Here is a 23,464-nt window from a genome sequence, read left to right as displayed (position 1 = left end):
GAATGCCTATAGGTCAACAAAGATATATTTATTTTTGTGCGGTCACATATTGTGTATTAGAGCAGAGACATAAATAACATTTATTGTTATATTCAGTAGTATATTCTCACTATATAACTCTATATAAACAAATAGTCAATAATTGTAATATTAGCTCGTCCGAAAAATATTGACCGGTCAATATTTTTTAAATATTGACCGGCTAGGAATAATATCTAGAGAATATTCCCTCTATTTCAATTAATCGCCTCTGATTTGTTGATTGGTTAACGATGACGTAAATAACTCTTCGCGACTCCAAAACAAGGTGACGTCATAATAAGCAATCAGTCAAGGCAAGTAAACAACGAACGCGCAATGCGACGGTTTGCTATCATAACGGGTATATGGATTTGCGAATTATTGTGAAGTGAAATCAGGTAAAACATCTTTAGCTTAGTTCCTACGGACGGTGGAATGTCACCAGTGACCTTCTGATGCCGACGATATTTTGGAAATGATCTTTGCGCAAAATTTAATTCTATGTTGAGCCGAGAAAATTACAGCGATCTGTTTTCAAATCCTTTCTTGATTTTTGGTTTGTTTCTTCATATAACAAAACAAATGTTGACTGCGTTTTTGGACAACATTGATTATATTAGCCCCCTTGGGACGAATATATTGCCCTCCGCTTCGCGTCGGGCAATATTTCGTCCCTCGGGGGCTAATATAATCAATGTTGCCCTCAACCCCAGTCAATATTTGTATATTATTTAGTTATTTATGTCTCTGATTAGAGTTGTCAATAAATTTTAACATTTTTTTCCCTTTAAATAACTACTGGTTCTGTACCAGTTAGCGGCTGAAATATAACTTATTTTTTCGTATTTCCTTATTTCTTGATATTTTTGGATTATATATGCTTGACATACTTATACATGGTGAACTCCTTATTTATCCATCTGTTACATTATATTATCATTTACCGGTAGAACTCAAACCATCTTGTTTTTGTGCTTTTTTGCAAACTTGCCAGGTTATTACGATTTAATGTACCAATTATCGTCTTCGTGAAAATAACATAGTACTTAATAATAGTAACTAAAACCTTGTGCATGTTGATTTTTTACTTTGCAAAATGTAATTTGAATTATGCATGCCCCTTGTGGGGCCAGACTTAAGATCATAGGGGTTATTATACATAAACAAAACTCATATAAAATTATTCGTTTGTTATCATACGATAATGACTATTTCGATACCACATAGAGGTAAACTAATATTCTATTTTTAATTTATTGCGTCAATTTCCCCACTGCTGAATGCTCAGAGATGTTTCAAATCATCTGTAAACAATGACTGTTTAAGTTTATGTTTAAAACATATTCAAGAAAGTTTCAAGCAGACTTGGGTATTTTTCTTTATTGGAAACAGATCAACGACTGAATTGAAAAATCTCGGATAGTCGCATGCCATATACCCAAACTCTCAGTTTATCCAATAACTGGTCTTAGCCGATAACTGGTACAGTACCAGTACTGTATACAGGGAATATTTTTTTTATTTTCGCCCCTTTGGCCCTCATTGTCTAAGGGCCAATTTAAGACTGGGCGAATTCTATATTGCAAACGATATATATGTTAAGACAACTGCATCTGGGCAAATTCAAGACGGGGTGAAACCGTTTGCAATTGTTAAAGGGCGAAAATAACACCATGGCGAAAATAACCCTGTATACAGTATTTATCACCATAAACTTAATATTCAATTTAATAAAAATATGATGTTTTGCATGTACACATATGGATTGGGGATGGGGGGTTGAATAATTGTAATTTTGGACAAAATGCTTCATTGCAATTTGTGTGAACAAATGTAACGAGATGGGAGAAATAATGACAGACCCCCCCCCACCCTCCCCCCAAAATATGATTTTCATCCTCTAAAATCAACCCCCAGGTTCTTTCATCTGGCAGGAGTGAACATGTCAGTTCTAGGGGTTGGTCACAACTCCGAATGTAACTGGTTGGCTGCAGGACTTACTGCTTTCAAACTTGGATCTTCAGAGTTTAATGATGAGAACCCAGAAAGTTGCAAGAACTTGTGTTCGAACACTTTGTATAATACATATACAGTAAAAAATGTGCATACCAAAGTTTTACTATTATCCATTCCTTTTTGGTGTGGCTTTTCTAATTGCTCTGTGCTCAATTTTGACATAAGCGGCATAAGCGGCAAGCAAAACAATTCCCAGATACTTACAAACTTCTCAGTTGGTCGAATCTGCATATTTCTGATCGGTTGCTGGGACAGAGTTACTTAAACAAGTTTTATGGCTATCAATGACATTTAGATGTTACAATCTTTTTATATGGTCTATCGTAGATTTATACACAATTTTGTTGAATAAACATGTAATTGCTTTTCAATAATTTACATTACATATACTCATGAACAAGCAGAAAGACCATCAAGCTTTTTAATGTAATAAAATACCTGTATACCTGAAATAATTTAGATGCACATGTATATTATAATCTCCAGATAAAAAGAATATTTCTGAGATAATGTCAGTATTTATGTGTATCCTTCCTACAACCAAGATCTCTCTCTCTCTCTCTCTCTCTCCCTCCCTCTCTCTCTCTCTCTCTCATGTTCAAATAAATTAAAATGCCCAATATTTTTGTTCAGTACTTTTGTGTTTATTGATAAATCTGCCCCCTCCTTCAATCAGTAAATCGTTAATTTGTTTGTGGTAAGGAGATTGAAAGTTTATGCAAGGTGCAGCCCCCTTAAATTGAGCACGAAAAGCCACACCAAACAGGATTTGATAATATTATTTGAATTGAAGTTCATTGAAAATAATTTTCTGCACAGTAAGATTGTATCTTATTTTAGTAAATTTTATCAGGATGAAAACATTAATTGTGCATGTTTAACTTTGTAAAGCTATGTTGCTCAGGTGAGAGATGTAGCCCATGGGACTTTTGTTTGTAAATTAAAATCTTATGCTTAATTTTTTGAAATCTAAATTACTTTACAGTAATATTTGCTTTATAAGTTAACATTTTTTAGATTGAATTAGATGCTTGTTAAGGTTTATTAGGTTATAGACCAATTTCTGTGTAATGAACCATTGAATTCAATAATCCTATCCACTGGATAGACTATAGACCAACATGCATAAAAAGTAGAGCACCTTTTTACTTTTCTTCAATATGTTACTTTGGATGAGTATTATTTCATCTACTTATTTAAGATACTATCAGATCAAATGCTCCTGGGAGAAGGGGGTAGGGAGGTGTTAAAAACTAAAGAAAAACATACAACAGACCTACTTTTATTCTACAAGAGTTGTTTAATATTTCCCACGCAGTGAGAACTGGTTTTTGGTAAGTTGAGATTGTAGTCATCTGTTATCTCTTGGACCCATACAAATCATGTTTTAATTGGACATTCCTTGATTTTACAACCATTTGGTATATACCACATTTTCTAAGTGATCCTGACTATAAAACACCAGAGGTTGTTAATTGGAATAGAGCATGCATAAGGTGTCAAGTTTTGTTGAGCTGGATGAAAACCTCACCATTTTCCATGTTTCATATGATGGCTCACAATTCATCCGCAAGGATGCATCATTTTTTTGCAAAATTTAAATAAATATTGTTCCCTTTTTAAGAGAAAATGCTTGAAATTGTCATTATTTATTGATGGATATATTGACAGTACTGAGAATTCAGTCGTTTAAATAATCCTACAAATGGACTGTATATGAAATGAACTGCTTGGATGATTATCACATAGCTCTTGGCTGAGAGGACATAAAAAATCAGATCTGATATTTTGATACTTCCTCACAATTACCACTTTTAAGTTATAATGAACAAAATTTTACTAATGTAATGTATTAAAACTTCCTTCACATGACAGTAAAAATAAATAGATTGCAATATCACAACATGTTTGTTTATTTGTCTCACAGAACACTTTTTAATTCCCCAATCAAGGAAGCTGCCATTTATTTTTTACTATCTTGACTGAAATGATAGTCTAGCAGTGCTGAATGTCAAACAGAACATAAGATTATTATTATTTTTTATAATTTCTACCTTTTTTAATAAAAATTTCTCTAATTGCATGATACATTAAAATACATTGGTCTTGAGATGAGCATTTGGATTAAAACCAACCCAGCTCTCACTCTCCATTGGCTATTTTTATCAGAATGAGACTTTCTGGCAAGTGGAGTAGTGGATTGATGATCAGCAGGATAGTTTGACAACTCATAGAGTAGTGTAATAAGTTTTTTTGTCCTTCATGGTGGTAAAGGATTTGATCAAATTATCCTTAATGTGATCCTTTAGACAGAGCTAATGGGTTATATTGTAAAAGTTGAGCACATGGCTCAATGGTCATCAACATTAGGCCAGTTACCCAAAGGTTGCTGGTTCAAACCCTGTCGTGGTCACTCAATGATGTGTGTTTTGTCCTCAGACAAGGTACTTTATCTATGTTGTCTAAGTCCATTCAAGTGAATTGGGTACTAGCATTTGCTGAGACTTTACCAGCAATGGACTCCGATGGACTGGTGTCCAATCCAGGGGGAGTCAATGACTCTCATCTGCTTAGCACCAGAGAAACCAGAGTAAGCTCAGGTCTTATGACAGGATAGTTCATGCACAGGATTCCTGCAAATTGATTCAATGGTTACAGTAAAATCACATAAGCAGTGGGAAATTTTTTTTTTTGGGGGGGGGGGGGTTGCACCCATCCTCCCCCCCCCCCCCCCCAAAAAAAAATATTCAAAATATAGATAAGGTGATATGGGACACTTCCTTATTGTGACGTACCGTTTATTGAAACATACCTTTGAGTAAATGGTTATACATTGTATTAGCTAGTGTTTATAATGACTCTCACATTTGATTTATAATTCAAGATAGCATGGTTATCTTGTTTTGAAACTTGATTATTTTAAACTGATTAATTTTCAGTCATTTCTCAGACAAAGATGAAAGGATATCTTTCTTACATCTCTGAAAGGCAGAAGCTTTTGATGGGTTAACTGCTGGTCTTAAAAATCGACAAAACTTTAAAAATTTGAAATTTTATTATTTTTTGATTATGATAATGAGAAGACATTTCACAAAAGTCAACTTTGAAAACTTAATTTTTACCCTACAAAATATCTAGAATCCTGGAGCTTCCTGGGGTTATCCCTCACTGAGCCCCCACCTGGACCCACTGGAGGCCCCCAAGTCTGCCCAAAGACCGTCTGCCTTACAACTGGCACCCACTCTAACTTTACATTCTGGATCCACCCCTGATATTAGGAAGTTAAATAAATTGAAATCTCGTTTTAATCTTTCCCCTTTCCCTAACGTCTGTACACTATTGCTACTACTATGTGTGTATAGAAATACATGTATTACAGGTTAAAAGAAAATATAAATCAATGTTCCTAAGACTTCCATCTAAATAAGTATTATATCTATAATTGGCCTGATTTTGATTGGTTAGAATGTTTACTGGATAGCTTTAATTACTATCTTTGAGATATATGCATGTTTATGATGAAAGGGTGGTATCTTTTTTTTATGATGGTTTCATTGGTAAAGGATACTAGATTTTACACAATGATATGAGTTAATATACACATAATAGCCTTAATAATTTTGGTCAGAAAGTTCGATGATCAAACTGCTTTTATGTTGAATATAAATGTATCTAAATAATAAAACGGTTTTAGCTCATTATGCCAAAGGCTTACATTTGTAAATGAGCCCTGATAGAAGTGACTGCCCCTGAAATTAGGCCTAAAGCATTTAGAAAAAAAGATTAAAGAAAGTTAAAATCATGAAGAAAATAATTAAGTAAAAATTAAGCTTTTTATGACATCATATACATATATATAACAATAACATAATGAAAATCATTTAATTTTTCAGAATTAATAAGGTTAAGGTCTTCCGATTGTCGCATGATGTCATTGGGAGCATTCCGGAATATTTTACTGTCATCGGTTATAACATTAGTGTTATGTGATGAATGATTTTGCCAATATCTCTTGATTTAACTTGTGTTTAACACATTTTAAGCTATATAAAGTGAAACAACACTAATGTTTAACAATTTATAGAGAGTAGTTTAATTTGAAATCGCTGAATTCAATGAAAAACTGATAAAACCGTACATAGGAAAAGTTGACATAGACTACATTTCATATTTTTTTACCTGGCAAGGTAAACATTTCTTTTCAGATTTCGAAGGGGGATATAATGAGTTACAAATGTAACAATTTTCAGTGAGTTTGAACCATTATCTCAAAAGTTATAGACGTTTTATGCTGCTAAACTGTACTTATTCATGGTTGAAAAATTGTATCAAAATGCACTCTAAATGTGATGGCTTTCATACTGGCAAATTAAAATGGCCTTTTAAAATAGATAAAATAAATGATTGCTATTAATTTCTTTAAAAAGTTGCTTGATTGTATAGAAATCAGTAAAAAAAAATAGTAATGTTTGATTGGAGAGCAGTCGTTATAATTGCCCTGATAGTGTACCTGTGTACACTCCTGCAGCATGAACAAGATATATGCAACATACAATGTACCGATATTTAAGTTAAATTTGAATGTTTACATATTAATCTTCTTTAACAAATATTACATGGATTTAACCATAAAAAATCAAGGGTGAAGAAACCTTAATGTTCTGAAGCAAAATTCTGGTGTTTGCCTATTTTTCAACTAAGAAATGTTAAGCGCATACCTGTTCAAGTACACTTTTACGATGACGAATATAATAGTATAAAGAAAACCTGTGCATGGTTATGGTAGATCAACACGTATCAAGATTGAACTGTGAGCTTGATTCTTGTTAGCAATGTTGCCCATGGGCCTCGTCTTTAATACAAAATGTTAGGATAGTTTATTTTTATTAGTAAAGTTGTCTTTATGATATTTTGATGACATTGGTATCTAAAAGGATATACCAATATGTCAGTGTACCACTTTTATGAATCATCTAAAAGTTTATTGAAGAATTTGCGCAGTCACAGTTCCTTTATCCAGTAAATGGTAATATTTTGAACCAATTAGCAAAATCCTAAATATATTCTTTCATATCGATTTTTTTAATTATTTGCCTCGACACATATAACCTTCTTATCTTATATGAATACAAATTACATGTAAAACACATTCATCTCAATATTTATAAACGAACCATACGGTCGACACAATCATATGAAAAGAAAGATAACTCTCTATTACTTGAACGTATGGCTCATGCATGGTGTTCCTATGACTCCAATTTTCAATATCACTATTAATATTTCAAATCTTTGTAAATGAAAATTTAACAATTATGTTTGCTGCGAGGAAAAGGGGGGGGGGGGCTGGTCCCTCCCTGATGCAATTTGTTTTTTAATAGTTAGGTCTAACTTTGCAAAAAAAAAAGAGTGTGTGTGGGGGGGGGGGGGGCTAAGCCCCCCTAGCCCCCCGATTCGGACGCCTATGATGAATACTACAACATGTAATTAACAATGTTTAATTCTCAATGGGTCCATGACAAAATAGTTAATTAGAGACATATGCTTGAGATATATATTTTGAATAATCATATCAAATGAAATAATTTGAACAACTATGAAGCTATGTAAAATATGTATATTGTCCCTGTAATGAAGAATAATGACCCCCGTAGAGTAATGACCGGGGCTCATTTTTCTACGTAGAATAATGACCCCCCCCCCTTGCTGAAGTATAATTGGATTTTTCTGAAGAAAAAAGACCCAGGGTTATTTTTCTTCATGTAAAACGTGAAGAAAAATGACCCCCGTTGAAATATGACCCCCGCTGTAAACAAGAATAGAAATTGGTTACCCCGTATCCAAGATACGACTTTGAAATTACTTGAATTTTCACTCTGTTCAACTTATTTTGAAGTTATAACTGTTTAAAAAGTTATATGTCAAAATTTATTGAACCGAGAGTTATCTTTTAAATAATAGGACCAATGAAACTTAAAGATGGTCAACATTTTTTTAATTTGATCTGCCTTTAATTTTTTGATACCAAAAATATAAAATATATGGTAAAAACAACAATTTTTTTTAATTAAAAGTTTTAATCTTTCCATATTATTGCACGGATCAAGAATTTATTTTTTCAGGGGAGGGGGTCCGATGGATGGTTCGAGGTAATTTAACAGTGAGAATTTCAAAGTTTGAATTTTCCATGGACTCCTCCCCCATCCCTCTCCCCTTGTGCATGATATATTATAAATACAAAGCTCTTCTTCTCACGGAAATAAGCATAGTTTAAAAATGACCATCCAGTTACTGATTAGCGCTTAACATGTCAATTTATAACAATGTTTATATCTCTGATTAAACCGCTGTACCAACTGGTTACGTTCTTTCATGCACCGTAAACAGGTAAAATGCGATAAAAAGCAGCAATCACTATGCAAGAAGTATGCACCATGAGCAACCACCGTTAGTAATGCAAGGTGAGCGATATAGCCCCTGATTTGACGGGAAGTTTTAAAATGAAAGTAGAAGTCACATGACAGTGTTAGTACGAAATTTATTGCTCGGGAATTTATCAAATTAATACATTGGTTAGTTCTGATATGCTGTTGTTGTGGCATGAACAAATTGATCAAGAGCAGTGAACCTGCACTTGTTCAGTATATATATACCGGTACTTTATACATATTCTATGTAAACAGTAACAGCTGCCGTATGCTTTATGTAAAATTCACAGTAGGAATTGTTAGAAAGCATTGCTTGTGTAGCTTTATAAAATAACTTCTATGGGTAAATTGTTATAGCTCATTATGAACAATAATGGATCTATTTTGTTCCTTCAGAAAATAAAACGAAGCAATCAATCCAGTTTCAATTCACTGTTAAAATTAAACACTTTACTGTTTCATTGACACACAGAATACAAGAGAGTACATTGGTTACATTCCATGTCACTGTTTATGCTATGATAAAATGCTTCATTTTTTTGTTCTTTCAGATATGTACACAATGTTCCTACAATGAACATCTCAGTGACTGTACGGAGTTGCCTCCCCTTGGGGGACCCCCAGGGGGATTTTTCTCAGACCGTCGAAGAGGACATGACGGTGGGCTCTTTTATCAGGAAGGTGTGTCGAGATGCAGGAATCAGTATGCGGTCGTCACTGGTGTTGAAGAATTCCAGCAACCAAGAGTTGCGATGGTCTGCCTCGCTGAGAGAAGCCTACGTGATGAGTGGAGCTACATTGATGCTGTATGACACGGGTAAGATTAGGGACCAAATCTCAATGGATTGGAAAATAAGATTAAAATCAAAAGCTAATTTGGGGAAATACATTCCTAATGCTCACTACAATAGTCGCATCCAGTGAGAATTTTCTGCTATATACAGTGAAACTCGTTTAGAACGTACACGGATATAGGGAAGTCTTTTTGAGTCCCCAGTAAAATTCTTACCAAATCTTTCAAAAATTTTACGGGTATAATGAATTCGCATAAAAAAACTAAGTTGCTACAGCACTTTTAAGCAAAATTTTGGCCAAGAGAACTACCTTAGATTACTTAAAAATTTTGAGCAGAGGAGAAGTTTAACTCGTTTTCGCATTTCCGCTCATAGACTTAATATTGAAAGAGGACGATATCAAGACATTCCACGACAAGAAAGATACTGTAATAGATGTAATGTCAAATCAGTGGATGATGAAAAACATTTTTTATTCTCATGTGATCATAATAAGGCATTAAGAGATACTCTGTACAAATTAGCTAATGACTCTTGTAAAAATTTTCAATATATGGACAATAACCAAAAATTTTACTGGCTTATGACAACTGAAGATCTACAAGTACTTGTACAACTCAGTGAAATGATTCTTAAAGGTGGAATATAATGGTTATAGTTATATATACAGATATATTATGCAGTGTATTTACTTTGGTTGGGGGGGGGGGGGGGGTTATGTTATGTATAAGCATACTGGCTTGAACACTTTGAGTACAAGTAGACCAGTCTAATCGACTGTGCAGGCACCGTCCCTTGGTACTCTCTGTTTTCAGGCCACTTTGTTTCTGTATAGCTGTTGTATTCACTGATGTGTAAATCCCATACATATATTTCATTGTATTAATGAAACATTTTGCATATTGTTGCCTGGACATTGTGAGCAGTATTTCATTCATTATTTGTTATAATCATGATATTATTATTATTATTATTTTTTTTAAATGTATATGCCCCCTGAGGGCCCTTGATTGGTGAATAAATAAATATTCATTAAATATTTATATTCATTATAACAAATTTATGGATATAGAGAACTGATTTTTAGAACCGTAGAGATGAATGATAACAAATTTTAACACTTTTATAATGAATTTCTTTACAGTTTAAAAAATTTGCACTACCATTCAACATAATAGTTGAAAGAATTTATTTTCACATGAATTCTTCAATTCACAATCCAATTATCAAAGGTATCAAAAGAATGTTTTTTCATTCTCAGTCTTACCTAGAAAAATTTCAATTTGGTGAAAGAAAACATATATATTATGAATTAGCTATAGTTATTATTACGAATTCATCATACGGATATAACGAATTATGGAGATAACGAATTAAATTTATTTGTTCCTATGACTTCCCTATAACCGAGTTTTACTGTAGTATAATTTCTAAAAAGAAATTTAATTAAGGATGCCGATTTGGGTTGTTTTTTTTCGTTAAAACTACAATTTAGCAAAACTTCAATTTTTAGCAATATGTAATTGACACCAACACTAGTTTATTTGTGAAGTTACAAGAAAATCTTGGTTCTTTTTAGAGGCCATCTCAAAATACAGGTACCTTTACCATAGGAATCAGTGGCGTTGGAAGCAAATTGAAAGGGAGGGGGGGGGAGGGGCTAGACTAATCAAAATCTGAACAAGCAAAAAAAAAATTAAGGGTATTATGATGGTTATGTCTTACTTTACCAAAAAAGTGGGGGGCTAAAAACATGCACAATGAAAACTTTTAAAGTCAGCCCCTTAAAAATAAATGGTTGAGAGGGGGCACTTTTTGCAAACAATATAGTACCTTCCATGGCAATTATAGGAAATAAAAGGGATTTTGAGGAGGGGGCACTTTTTAGCAAGCAATTGAATATCTTCCATGGCAATACTGTAGTAGAATCTCTCTCTCTCCCCCCCCCCCCCCCCCCACCCCCCACACCCTTACATACACCTATGACTTTACCCTAATATTTTGTGAACGTATGTTAAAACACCCTATTTCATTGATGCTATGGGCCAGATCATTATAATCAATGACCATTGGTATTCATGTATTTCTTTTATTCAAAAGGTAACAACTCAGATGTTACATGATTGTGTATGTCTTCCATACCTTTCTTATTGACAATATCAAAACACAAATGGAAAGGCTGTAGCAAACTTGATACACAGCAGTTTGCTGGACAGTGAGTGGTGTACTATGGGTCACAAGATATTTTGTATTTTGTTTTATCTTGATGAGCACTGCGTGGAATCATTAGATTTTGCAAAGGACAAATTTTGTGGATTGTCAATTTTTTTCATGTTCATGGAATTTAAAATCGTGGATATACTTGTCTAATCCAAAATAATACTGTTTTTCATAAACTCGAGGAAAGTTTATTCATGAGTGAGAGAAAACATGAAATCCACAAAAATTGAGCCCCCACAAATTTGAAAAATTCCACAGCTGTTGTAATGTCTAATTTGTTGGTGATTTACCGGTATTTAAATTTTGTATCAGGGAGTATTGTGTTAACATGGATGACTTAAACTGTAACATATGTTGGTTTAGGTGCAGATGTGGTGTGGTTTTGTGCTTCAGAAGATGATTTTGAGCTACGACTGAGATAATGAACTGTAACATGTCCAGGGTTTAGGTGTTGTGTTTTTGTGTTTCAGAGGATGATGTTGACCTTCAGACCAAGATAATGAACTGTAACGTGTGGTGGTATATCTCGGGAGCATGCCTAGTGATTGGACTAATTGGACTGGTGGTCATCAATGTCTTGCACCATAAGGACGGGGAACCAGATTACAGTGTTGGTCAATTTCTGTCTCCTTCTTAATGATAAATTATTACGTACAGCTCTAGAATTCAATGATTATGTTTGAAGAAAAAGAAAAATTTAAGATAGATATGCTTTGCCACAATGATTTTTTTATGAAATTAATTTGGAAATGTTAATATTAATATTAATTTGCAAGCCATAATTTAAGGTGGCTCTATACACCCACAGTTTATTCCAATTTTCAATAGAAGACCACAAAACATATACTTATCAAATATTAAAATGACGATAGGGATACAATAGGTATTTTAAAAGAATTTTTTAATGATTTTTCGTGTTTTTGTAAAATATTTTTTAAAAAGACAGCTATCAACAAATTGAGAGAAATTATTTTGTCATATGATGGATATTTCCTTCAGACACATTAAAAAAATATAACACTTCTTAACATTCAAAAATGTTATTATTGCAATTTTTTTTAGTATTTCCCCAAAACATATTTTTTCATATTTTCTTACTCTGTTGACAAATCATCTGAAAAAGTTGCTTGATGTTATAAGAAAATGTATTTTAATAAATGTGAAATAAAAAATTGAATGAAAACAATTGCAAATAAACACAAAAAATATTTTAAATTTTATTTGGTATGAAAGTTCCTCATGTAAGGGTTATCGTTCCTAAGTCCCAAGGCCCAAACACCTTGGGGACTTTTCATTTCTGAGTTGAAGAAAATTTCCTAAATATAATGTTGGAATGATAAATACATGCATATTTCATCATAGACTTTGCCCTGTATAAGTGAATATATTCGCTTTAGTGCAAAACTAAGTCAAATAAATAAAGGGGAACATTGACTAGGCTAATAGGATTTATGTATCCCAAACTGAGAGAAATTCAAAGCAACCCTCTCATCCCCGTTAGGTGTCGATATTAATGTGCATTAAAGTATATTATAATTGAAATATGTTCACCTGTTTAGAATTTTCTTTCACGGTATTCAACCAAAAAATACGTTTTAGAAATTTTTGGAAAGTTAAAAAAATTATTGTTCTCAACGGGAATCGAACTCATGACCTACTGGTTTGTAGTGAACCAACTAACCCACTGCGCTACGGTGTAACATATCGATGATGCTAAAGAAACTCTTTAAAAATTTATACTTGATTTTATTGTTTATTTCGATAAATAATACCACACAACGTGAAGGTGTCACATACCACATTACTTGTAAGTAATGAATTTTCCAATTATCAAATTAAATCTATCCATTTAACAAATTTTTCAAAATAGCGGTTCCCATACAATTCACCTCAGTTTAAATCAGCCAGTACCGGTAATGCATGTTTCAAGATTTACTTTTTTGCGTACTGCGTCATCAAAAAGTGGTGTATAGAGCCACCTTAAAGCATATTTCTTCGTGCTGCAGTTTATTTGGTACATAAGCCTGATAAAGAATAATTATTTTAATTTTCTTAAATTTGATATTTTCAACTTCATAACTAGAAATTGAGGTACTTTAGATTCCTAATTAGATACAAGATTTTTATATTAAAAAAAAAAACTTAAATTTTTTTGACTGATGTTAACTATATAAAAATTATAAAAGTTTGGCACTTGCTATTTGAAATCTTCATAATCGATTTGATACAAAACAGCAGGTGGATATGCAGAATTAAGAACTTGCACGAAATACAGAAACTACAGTATTAATGTGAAGCATACCTTAAATAAGACTTAATTTACATGTCCTTACCTATCAAAACAGATTTTTTGATTTGTCTTTCTCTATGAAGCGTATAGAATACAAAGCATATATTTATATGCGTGTATTTTATGAAGCGTACAGAATACAAAGTATATATTTATATGCATGTATATTATGAAGCGTACAGAATACAAAGTATATATTTATATGCATGTATATTATGAAGCGTACAGAATACAAAGTATATATTTATATGCATGTATATTATGAAGCGTACAGAATACAAAGTATATATTTATATGCATGTATATTATGAAGCGTACAGAATACAAAGTATATATTTATATGCATGTATATTATGAAGCGTACAGAATACAAAGTATATATTTATATGCATGTATATTATGAAGCGTACAGAATACAAAGTATATATTTATATGCATGTATATTATGAAGCGTACAGAATACAAAGCATATATTTATATGCATGTATATTATGAAGCTTGCAGAATACAAAGCATATATTTATATGCATGTATATTATGAAGCGTACAGAATACAAAGCATATATTTATATGCATGTATATTATGAAGCGTACAGAATACAAAGTATATATTTATATGCATGTATATTATGAAGCGTACAGAATACAAAGTATATATTTATATGCATGTATATTATGAAGCGTACAGAATACAAAGTATATATTTATATGCATGTATATTATGAAGCATACAGAATACAAAGCATATATTTATATGCATGTATATTATGAAGCATACAGAATACAAAGTATATATTTATATGCATGTATATTATGAAGCTTACAGAATACAAATCATATATTTATATGCATGTATATTATGAAGCTTGCAGAATACAAAGCATATATTTATATGTATGTATATTATGAAGCTTGCAGAATACAAAGCATATATTTATATGCATGTGTATTATGAAGCCAACATTAATCTTTCTTTGTTTCACTATCTTTACCAGTGATCTCCCTTTGTCTTTCAGTATGGCGTCGTGCTAGATGCTGGGTCCTCACATACAGAGTTGTTTGTGTACAAGTGGAATACTAATTGTCACCACGAGACTGCCTTAGCCAATCAGATTCACTCCTGCAGAGTATCAGGTACAGAGGAAAAATAACCCTTTTATGATAACTGCTCTTCTGCATGACAAATTGATATAGTTTAGTGAAGTTTTAGTTGATAGATAATTAAATAAGGTTAAAGGGACTTGGACACGATTTGACATAAAATTTTCAAATTTTAAATTTCCATTTTCAATGTTTATACTGATAAATATAGAAGTTTATAATGCTGTGTCAAAATTTGAAAGTAAAATATCATGTTATAAGCAAGATACAGAGTTCATAATTCTTTGTTTTGTAAACAAAGCTTGAATATTGTCATTTTTTACATATGTGTTGTATTGGTGTAAGTTTTAATCAAATGTATCTTTCTTTTGTTGATAATAGTATTTATGGAGATATTGAATTAGTTTAAATTGTTTTTTACATGTCATTTTGTCCAAAAAATGGTGATTTTCTACATTTCATTTTTTGTAAACAACTATGAGACTCGAGCTTTGTTTACATAACAATTAATTCATACCTCTGTATTTCGCTTGTAACTTGATCTTAACATTCAATATTTTGGTCAGTCATTTAAAATGCACCAGCAAACCATTTTATACATAAAAAATGAAAATAAAATTTTTGATCTCAAATCGTGTCCAAGTCCCTTTAAACACAATTGTAATAAATGTAGATTTATGGAGCTTTTAAAGAAGATTAAAGACATGTATAAAATCATGAAATTTTATATGATAAATAGGACTATGATTTTATTTAGGAAATTTGCATGCAAAACAATTGCACAATTTTAAACTGATTATACAATGTTTCCAATCATTGGTACATGTATTTGATGTACAGCAAGAATTATGTTTAAAAGACCTATCGAAAAACTGATAAAATGGAGAAAGAGAGATATGTTAGTAATTTAAACCAATGTTTACAGGGCCTGGGATATCAAGTTATGAGAGTGACCCCCCAGCATTGAGGTCTAATTTGGAGGTTTGTCTGAGAGAGGCTGAGGGGGTGGTTCCAGATGACAAACAAGGCGGAACACCTGTGTATCTAGGGGCAACAGCAGGAATGAGGCTTATTCAGTAAGTTCATTCTGAGTTTTTATTATAATAAATCATTTTTAGTACATATATTTATCCCTAAAAAAAAGAATTTGCAAGAGGCAACAGCTTTCCCTTTGGCCACATCAATATATTTTCTTGTTTGTCGGACCCAGAGCACTCGTATTATAATAAAACTGAAATAATAACAAAAAATATCATTAGTTTCCGGCATCCATTAAATTAAATTTTTTATGTTCTTTTTCCGCTCTATTTTTCGTATTTTAAATACCGGTAGTTTTAATTTATAAATCAGAAACAAGTAGAAAATAATATAACTGTCTGTGTAGTGATGGTGTTATTGTAGATAACGACAACAACACCAATGTAGGGTTCTCTATTATGACTTTATATTATATAAGCTCTGAAATATTTAACAATACATGTATCACAATAAGTAATTTATCAATATCACATCATCATAAAAATAAAATAGATCACACATAATATATCATTGCATTGTATAAAAATCAAAACATCCATTTCATGACTTTGCCAAGCACAGTTTACAAGCAAGAGTTATTCCCCTTATCGCAGTGCTAACTAATATATTTAGAGTTTAAAGAGATTTAAAGAGTTCAATAATATTTATCCTGTGTAATTAATAATTATACCCCCCGCAAACGAAGTTTGGGGGGGTATATAGGAATCACCTTGTCCATCCGTCCGTCTGTCTGTGCATTCGTGTCCGGTCCATATCTTTCTTATGGAGAAACATTGGAAGTTCTTACTTCACACAAAGATTGCTTATGACCAAAGGGTGTGTCATGACCTTGACTTAAGGTCATTTGGGCAAGGTCAAGGTCACTGGCAGAATAAAATGCAAAATTCGTGTCTGGTCCATGTCTTTCTTATGGAGAAACATTGGAAGTTCTTATTTCACACAAAGATTGCTTATGACCTAAGGGTGTGTCATGACCTTGACCTAAGGTCATTTGGGGAAGGTCAAGGTCACTGACAGAAAGTGTTAAATTCATGTCCAGTCCTTATCTTTCTTTTTGACAAATATTGAAGTTTTTAATTCACATAAAGCTTGCTTATCACCTGAGGGTGTGTCATGACCTTGACCCAAGGTCAATTGAGGAAGTTCAAGGTTATTGTTTCAAAAATGCTTAATTCCTATCTGTCTCATGTCTTGTATTAATGGAAATATTAGAAGCTAATAAATTTGACACAAAGCTTGCTTGTCTCAGGCCACATAACATTAATTTTAGAGTCTCATCCCCGTCTCTCCGAAAATGGCCTGGCCCGAGGAAATTTTTTTCTGGAAAAAAAAATGTATGGATAAAAAATTTCGGAAAAAATCGGGCTCAGTATACCAATAATTAAAAATGTTTAAATATTAAATGGCTGCTTGACAGGTGGATTTCGTTTAATTTGAGTCATGGTTGCTAACGTAAGGTTGCAAATGTCCTCATGCATTAACAGTTACCTTAAAATAAAATGGATTTAAAGGATGGAAATTGGTTTGTTTACTCATATTAGCATTTAATTAACAGTTTTAAAAAATAGAGCAGTTGTTATTTATAGAAAATGAACCGTGAAATAGTTTCATCCAATATTTTCTATACTAGCAAAATACATGTACATGTGTTATGTTTTTTTTCTTAGCGGGGGGTATCAATTGTGAGCTTGCTCACAGTACCTTTAGTTTATATAGTTATCAATGTTTGATAAATAAAACATATTAAACTTAACTTAGGCAATAAGTATCAAATCTGATATTTATATACCGTATATGCATACCTATGTGTGACACAAAGCCTAATTGATCTGCATCTGCATGATCCTTTTATATTCTTCAGGTATGGAATAGTCTATAGATTTCTTCTCGGTCTTAAGATAAACACATCTGGTCAGTATGAAGATCAGATCAAAAAAGACAAAACAAAGAGGGGGAATTTAAAGGACCAATGAAATAGAGAATTCAAAAATAGAATTGACCATGTGATATATAATTAACTAAAACAGGTTTACACTGACCATAATGACCATTGTGATGTCATACTATATAAATAACTATGTAGCTATTTACATACTGTTAGGTTTTACACAAAATTGTTTATATTGACAACTTTTATAGTAAATACTGTAAACTTATAATTATATGGAACTATTAATTAATAATTTCATGTTAATGAAATTATGACTTAATTTATATGAAATATCACCCAATCACATCTGCACAAATTTATTTATGTACTAAACTTTTGCCTACAATTAAAAATAATTTTATTAATCTAATTTCTCGCCCGCTCTTCCTTTTTTTCATTGGATGTCCGACAAACAAGAAATTATGTAAGTGTGGCCTTATGAACTTTTTCATAAATATACAAAAATACTGGTAAATGTCAACCTTAAAGATATGCAAAGGATATCATTCCAAGAGAATCTAAACCAATAGTTTGCTTACTTGAAACCATGCAATGCTACTGCTGACCAATCTATTACCTGCAAGTGGCAAGAAACATTTTTGTGAGTGGCCAGAAAAGTTATGATTGAACTCTTACATTTTACCTCTTCATTTGTTTGGCTCAGGAAGATCAGCAAAAACAAGTACACAAGTCCCTGTATTTGATAGGCATTGTTAATCAAATCTGTCATCTTCATATTTTTCAGGGCAGTGAATTCTACAATATCTGACGCAATTATGAATGTGGTCAGGGATGCTTTGGGATCTACAAAATTCCATTTCTGGAATCCCAAGGTCCAGGCTCGAATCCTGTCCGGTTCAGAGGAGGGACTGTTTTCCTGGATCACAGTCAACTACGTGTCTGGAAAGTTTGGTGTGGTATGTCAAAAATTTAAAAGCCCCCCCCAAAAAAAATTACTTTGGAATTTTAAAAAATTGAGATTAACAACAAAAACTGACTAAGGTGTCTCACTTTTCCTTTTAATTTTCAATAAAAATACTAAACAAACTGATTAATATCTTTAATATTTCATATTTAAAGGGTGGGGGAGGGGCTGGGGTTAAAATTGTGGTACCTCTTACCCATGATTTTATGTCCACATACATAATGTCCCACTGTTTTTACATTTGATATGAAGAGCTTTTCAAGGAAACCATAAATGCATAAAGAAACTTACTTTGATATATTTATATTATTTAAAGTTTTGTAGTTAAATTAACCAAGGAATACAAAACTAACGTTAGCCAAAAAATTAATATTGCCAGAACAGAATAATTATAAACTAAATCTCATTTATTATGCAAAATAACCTTTCATGGCGAAAAAATTTAATGTGGCTTTCTTATACAGATCCCACCACATGAGGTGAAGCGGTCCCGACGTGCCTTGTCAGAGGCGGGGGAGAGTACTGTGGGGGCGTTAGACATGGGCGGGGCATCCACTCAGATAACCTTCTACCCCGGACTGTCCAGCTCCATGCCAGAGAATTTCACTGGGAACGCAGTGCTTTATGAGAAGAATTATACTGTGTATACACACAGCTTCTTGTGTTACGGCATCAATGAAATTACACGGAAATACGAAGCATTGCTTGTCAAAGTAAGACTTACCGGTATTATCTTTGTCACTTATCAGATTAAACAATTTTTTTTGGTCGCCAATCCTCAGCACTGTTTGATATCTTTAAAGATTTTGGAAATCGTTTGTCCATATGATAGATTTATCTTGTACATCGTATATGGTAAATTTAAATGAATCTTTAAGAGTTAATGGATTTTCAAAATAGTATTTGGCTAGCTTTTTTGCACAGATCATTTTTTCATATACATGTATTTCCCATTCTTATTCAGCTGTGTAAAAAATTTTATACCTTTATAAAATCTCTATATATCATTATAATATTTCATTTTATTTCTATTTATATATAACTTATGTAAAATGAGAATAATAAAAACTCTTTGAGGCTGAGGATTGGAGATTCTTTGGACACCTGTTTTATATCAGATTAATACAATGTGATATCCAAGTACTGAATGATACCGAATTTGTAATAAGACAGCTGCCTTGTGTCATTTTTCAGCAACAAAACTTTACTTTGAATGTGAGTGATCCCTGTGGTCCCCTGGGTAGTGTAATTGAGGAACCGTACATGGATGTGTTTGAAGCCCCCTGTACCAAGGGCTCATCTACTTCACCAATATCCAAGGTCAGGATTTTTGTTCCACATATAACTATTCACTTGGTCAAAAATATCATACAATAATAAGTTGGTTCAGGAGGTTTTAATTTAGCCAGTTTGTTGTGCATTCAAATTTCTGGGATCATAACAAATTTTATTTAAGTACATTATACTACATTTCATGTTCAGATGTAGGACGCACCAAGAACCAGACTTGATTTTGTGCTTTGATTTATTATTGATAGAACCAGACTTGTGATTTTACTCATTGAACCAAATTTGATTTTGTGCTATGATTTACTTATAGAACCAGACTTGATTTTGTGCTATGATTTATTTATAGAACCAGACTTGATTTTGTGCTATGATTTATTTATAGAACCAGACTTGATTTTATGCTATGATTTATTTATAGAACCAGACTTGATTTTGTGCTATGATTTTTTTAAACCAGACTTTCACATTCCATGGGACAGGTAACTCCACCCAGTGTGCTCTGACTGTGCACCAGTTGTTCCAATTCAACCAAACCTGTCCATACAGCAGCTGTTCCTTTAATGGAGTCTACCAACCCAAACTCCACGGAGAGTACTATGTAGGTCTTTCTAACTTATATCATTATCTCATTATTTTGAAAAAAGCTAGCTGTGAACAAATCGAAGACTGCCATGAAATCTGTAACTTCAATAACAATGAACAATTATAGTTTGCCTGTCTACCTGTTCAAAGAGAAAGTGGGATTGCATCAAAAGTTATGCATTAGCTAATATTTACATTCAGTGTATATTTCCCCTTATGTTTGCAATTGAAATCTGTGATGTTCAATTTCGGAATCCTATGAATACCCTTTGCTAATTCTGCACCATGAGCTCAAATATAAACGTCATCCAAGTTTTCAGTATATTTATTTTTGTAAGATTAAATGAAACCTTAAACCTAACATAACAAAATTGATATTTACTGATATGTGATATACAATATATGATATGTACTGTGCTAACATGTGGTTATCAATTTGTCTGACAGCTTGGTATGTTATAGAACAGGCGACATCTAAAAATAAGCATTCAATGCTTAAATGAAACATCCACACTTTTTAAAATATAGTAGCCTTTTCAATAACATGTACAAAAGATGTTTGTGTATTTGACTCTTTTTTCCCATTGGAAGGCGTTCTCCAACTTTTTCTTTGAGATGGACTTCCTGGACACAACCCGTTCCAACAATCTCTCCGAATTCCAGTCCGCTCTATCCAGTGTGTGTCACATGACCTGGGAACAGGTAGAAAACATTATGCTTTGTTTATAAAGCTAAAACGGGTTTCTAAAAGGAAATATTTAATAATGCTTCACCAGAATCAAAACAGAATCACCACAATGTTAGTGGGTTTTATAGTTTTATAAAAGAACTATTCCTGTAACTAACAACAGTACTTCATGTATGTATAATTCCATATTATGTCTAAGAGAAAAAAATATGGTAAATGATTTTTCAACTCTTTATAAAGCTGATGAAATTATTGACAATATTAAAATTCTTTGCTATCTTTTGCACAGAAGAGTTAGGTTTATCCCTATACCTATACCTATACAATGTCAGTTTGTCCAAAAATGTTTGAAAATGTTTTAGTTGTCTTGAATCTGTTACAAAAAATAGATTGTATTAGTGTGTGATTGACATTATCAAGAGCATATCAATTGAAAAGTTTCTTTGATTTTTCTCTTAACTTTAAACAGAATTCAAGGAGATAATTAAGGTGGTATGGGACACCTGTCAATATTAATGTGATTAAAAGTAGACCAAAACGTTTTTTGATTCAAATTTTACATTTTAAATGATGTAAAAAGAAATATTTTTAAAAAATTTTGGAAAGGTAAAAATTTTAAAATTTCCAGCGGGATTTGAACTCATGACTTGCACGCTGTATGTTAACAATATTTGGAAAGAAAATATCTATGACATTACACTTGATTTTATTGTTTATTTTGATAAATAGTGCATCACAATACGGAAGTGTCCCATGCCACCTTAGCTAATGTATGATTTAAATGAAATGATTTTTTTCTGTTAGCTAAAAGAGAAGTATGTCAACACTTCGACCAAGTTCCTCCCGTGGTACTGCTTCCGAGGGACCTACATGGAGATGCTACTCCTGGACGCCTACAAGTTTGATGATAACTCATGGAAAAATCTCCACTTTATTGATGTGGTAAGTCGTCAGTGTCTGCACAAAATATTTGCCCACCCCCAAGAATTTTGTCTATGCCAGAGACATATGCCATTGCATCTTGCAATAGTTTTGATGATAAGATCTAATAGAAGACAAGGAGCTGTATAAACACTCAAGATCAGCTTTCGCTGCGGTCTCTTTGTCAGAAGCCTATGGTCAGTCCTGTCTCACTGTGCAAGACTGAATGGGGGTTTTATTGATGAATTGCACCTGTCCAAATTGTTGTTCTGTTATTTCATGTTATTGTATGAAAGATGTTGAGTTAGTATTGCTCTGAATGTTTACAGGTAAACGGCACAGAGATTGGCTGGAGCCTGGGATTTATGATCGACTCCAGCTCAGAGTTACCACAGAGTAAGAGAGAATACTATATGACTAACCTCGCCTTTGCTTTGATGATGACCCTCTTCATCCTCTTCATCCTCATCTCAGTGGGCTTCGCTTGTCATGCTGTCAAGTTCCAACGAAGAAAACAAAAAGGAAAGTTATATCAGACTGCCCCAAAATCAGATGGATATGGCGCAATCCAATGAACGTCCAAGTTCAGAACAGAGAATGTCCAGTGAGATGTCTCCTCCAAATTCAGACATTTTTGTAAAATAATGTTCAGTGAAATACTGATTACCTCCAGAAGTGGTATTTGCCAAAAATTAAATCTGTTAAAATTATATCACTCGAAACCAGATACCAGTGAATAATGAATCAGTACATAACATGGTGCAGCAGTTTGTTTACAGTAATATTAATGGTTGTATTGAGAGAGAGAGAGAGAGAGAGAGAGAGAGAGATTCATTTTTTTGGCTTTATAAGGAAATGTGTATTAGGAGTGTAATATATTCATTTACATGTTAATTATATTTATATAAATCTGCAGCATGTAAAAAGGTTTTTTCTCTATTAAATGATGTTTGATTTTCTATTTGTCTTTTTTGTATTTGATAGAAATCAATTCTAATGAATCAAATTTCAGTTTAAAACCTATTGATCTCATTCTTTAAACATGAATATTGTTGGAATACATGTAATTACACAATGAACACAAATGAACATACAATTATATAATAAGATGAAACAATGCGGGATATAATTAATAAATTTACCTGACCTCCCTTAACCCAAAAATCCCTTTTGCAACCAACACATTTTTTCAGTAAAAAAAGAAAACAACCCCCCCCCCC

The 23,464-nt window shown here is 32.6% G+C and overlaps 1 protein-coding gene and 1 long non-coding RNA gene across 7 annotated transcripts in view; one reads left to right on the top strand and one right to left on the bottom strand.

Annotated features, from left to right (window-relative positions):
- The window catches only part of LOC105337763 (ectonucleoside triphosphate diphosphohydrolase 8), a 23,750-nt gene extending 547 nt beyond the window's left edge, over positions 1–23,203 (top strand). For 2 of the 6 annotated variants that reach the window (XM_011442700.4, XM_034473185.2), the window contains exons 2-12: positions 9,017–9,282; positions 11,950–12,089; positions 14,786–14,903; positions 15,796–15,946; positions 18,584–18,755; positions 19,228–19,476; positions 19,958–20,083; positions 20,505–20,651; positions 21,227–21,337; positions 22,128–22,265; positions 22,574–23,203. In XM_011442700.4, coding sequence (XP_011441002.4) covers positions 9,039–9,282; positions 11,950–12,089; positions 14,786–14,903; positions 15,796–15,946; positions 18,584–18,755; positions 19,228–19,476; positions 19,958–20,083; positions 20,505–20,651; positions 21,227–21,337; positions 22,128–22,265; positions 22,574–22,819 — 1,842 coding nt within the window. In that variant the 5' untranslated portion in view covers positions 9,017–9,038 and the 3' untranslated portion in view covers positions 22,820–23,203. Of the gene's footprint in view, positions 1–1,421; positions 1,504–6,245; positions 6,287–8,533; positions 8,610–9,016; positions 9,283–11,949; positions 12,090–14,785; positions 14,904–15,795; positions 15,947–18,583; positions 18,756–19,227; positions 19,477–19,957; positions 20,084–20,504; positions 20,652–21,226; positions 21,338–22,127; positions 22,266–22,573 lie in introns of those variants that run through there. The other 4 variants (XM_066069976.1, XM_034473186.2, XM_034473189.2 and 1 more) reach the window with 4 other exon arrangements.
- On the bottom strand, positions 14,628–18,004 carry LOC136270953 (uncharacterized). Its single transcript, XR_010708807.1, has 2 exons — positions 17,711–18,004; positions 14,628–14,942 (listed from the first exon to the last, which is right to left on the bottom strand). It is a non-coding gene; the product is annotated as an uncharacterized lncRNA (long non-coding RNA).
- Positions 23,204–23,464: the final 261 nt, after the last annotated feature.

The sequence above is a fragment of the Magallana gigas genome, chromosome 8, assembly GCF_963853765.1.
Source record: "Magallana gigas chromosome 8, xbMagGiga1.1, whole genome shotgun sequence".
NCBI classification, from domain to species: Eukaryota; Metazoa; Mollusca; class Bivalvia; order Ostreida; family Ostreidae; genus Magallana; species Magallana gigas.
The sequence above is the reverse complement of the archived record's forward strand: the minus strand, read 5'-3'. Positions and strand labels throughout refer to the sequence as shown.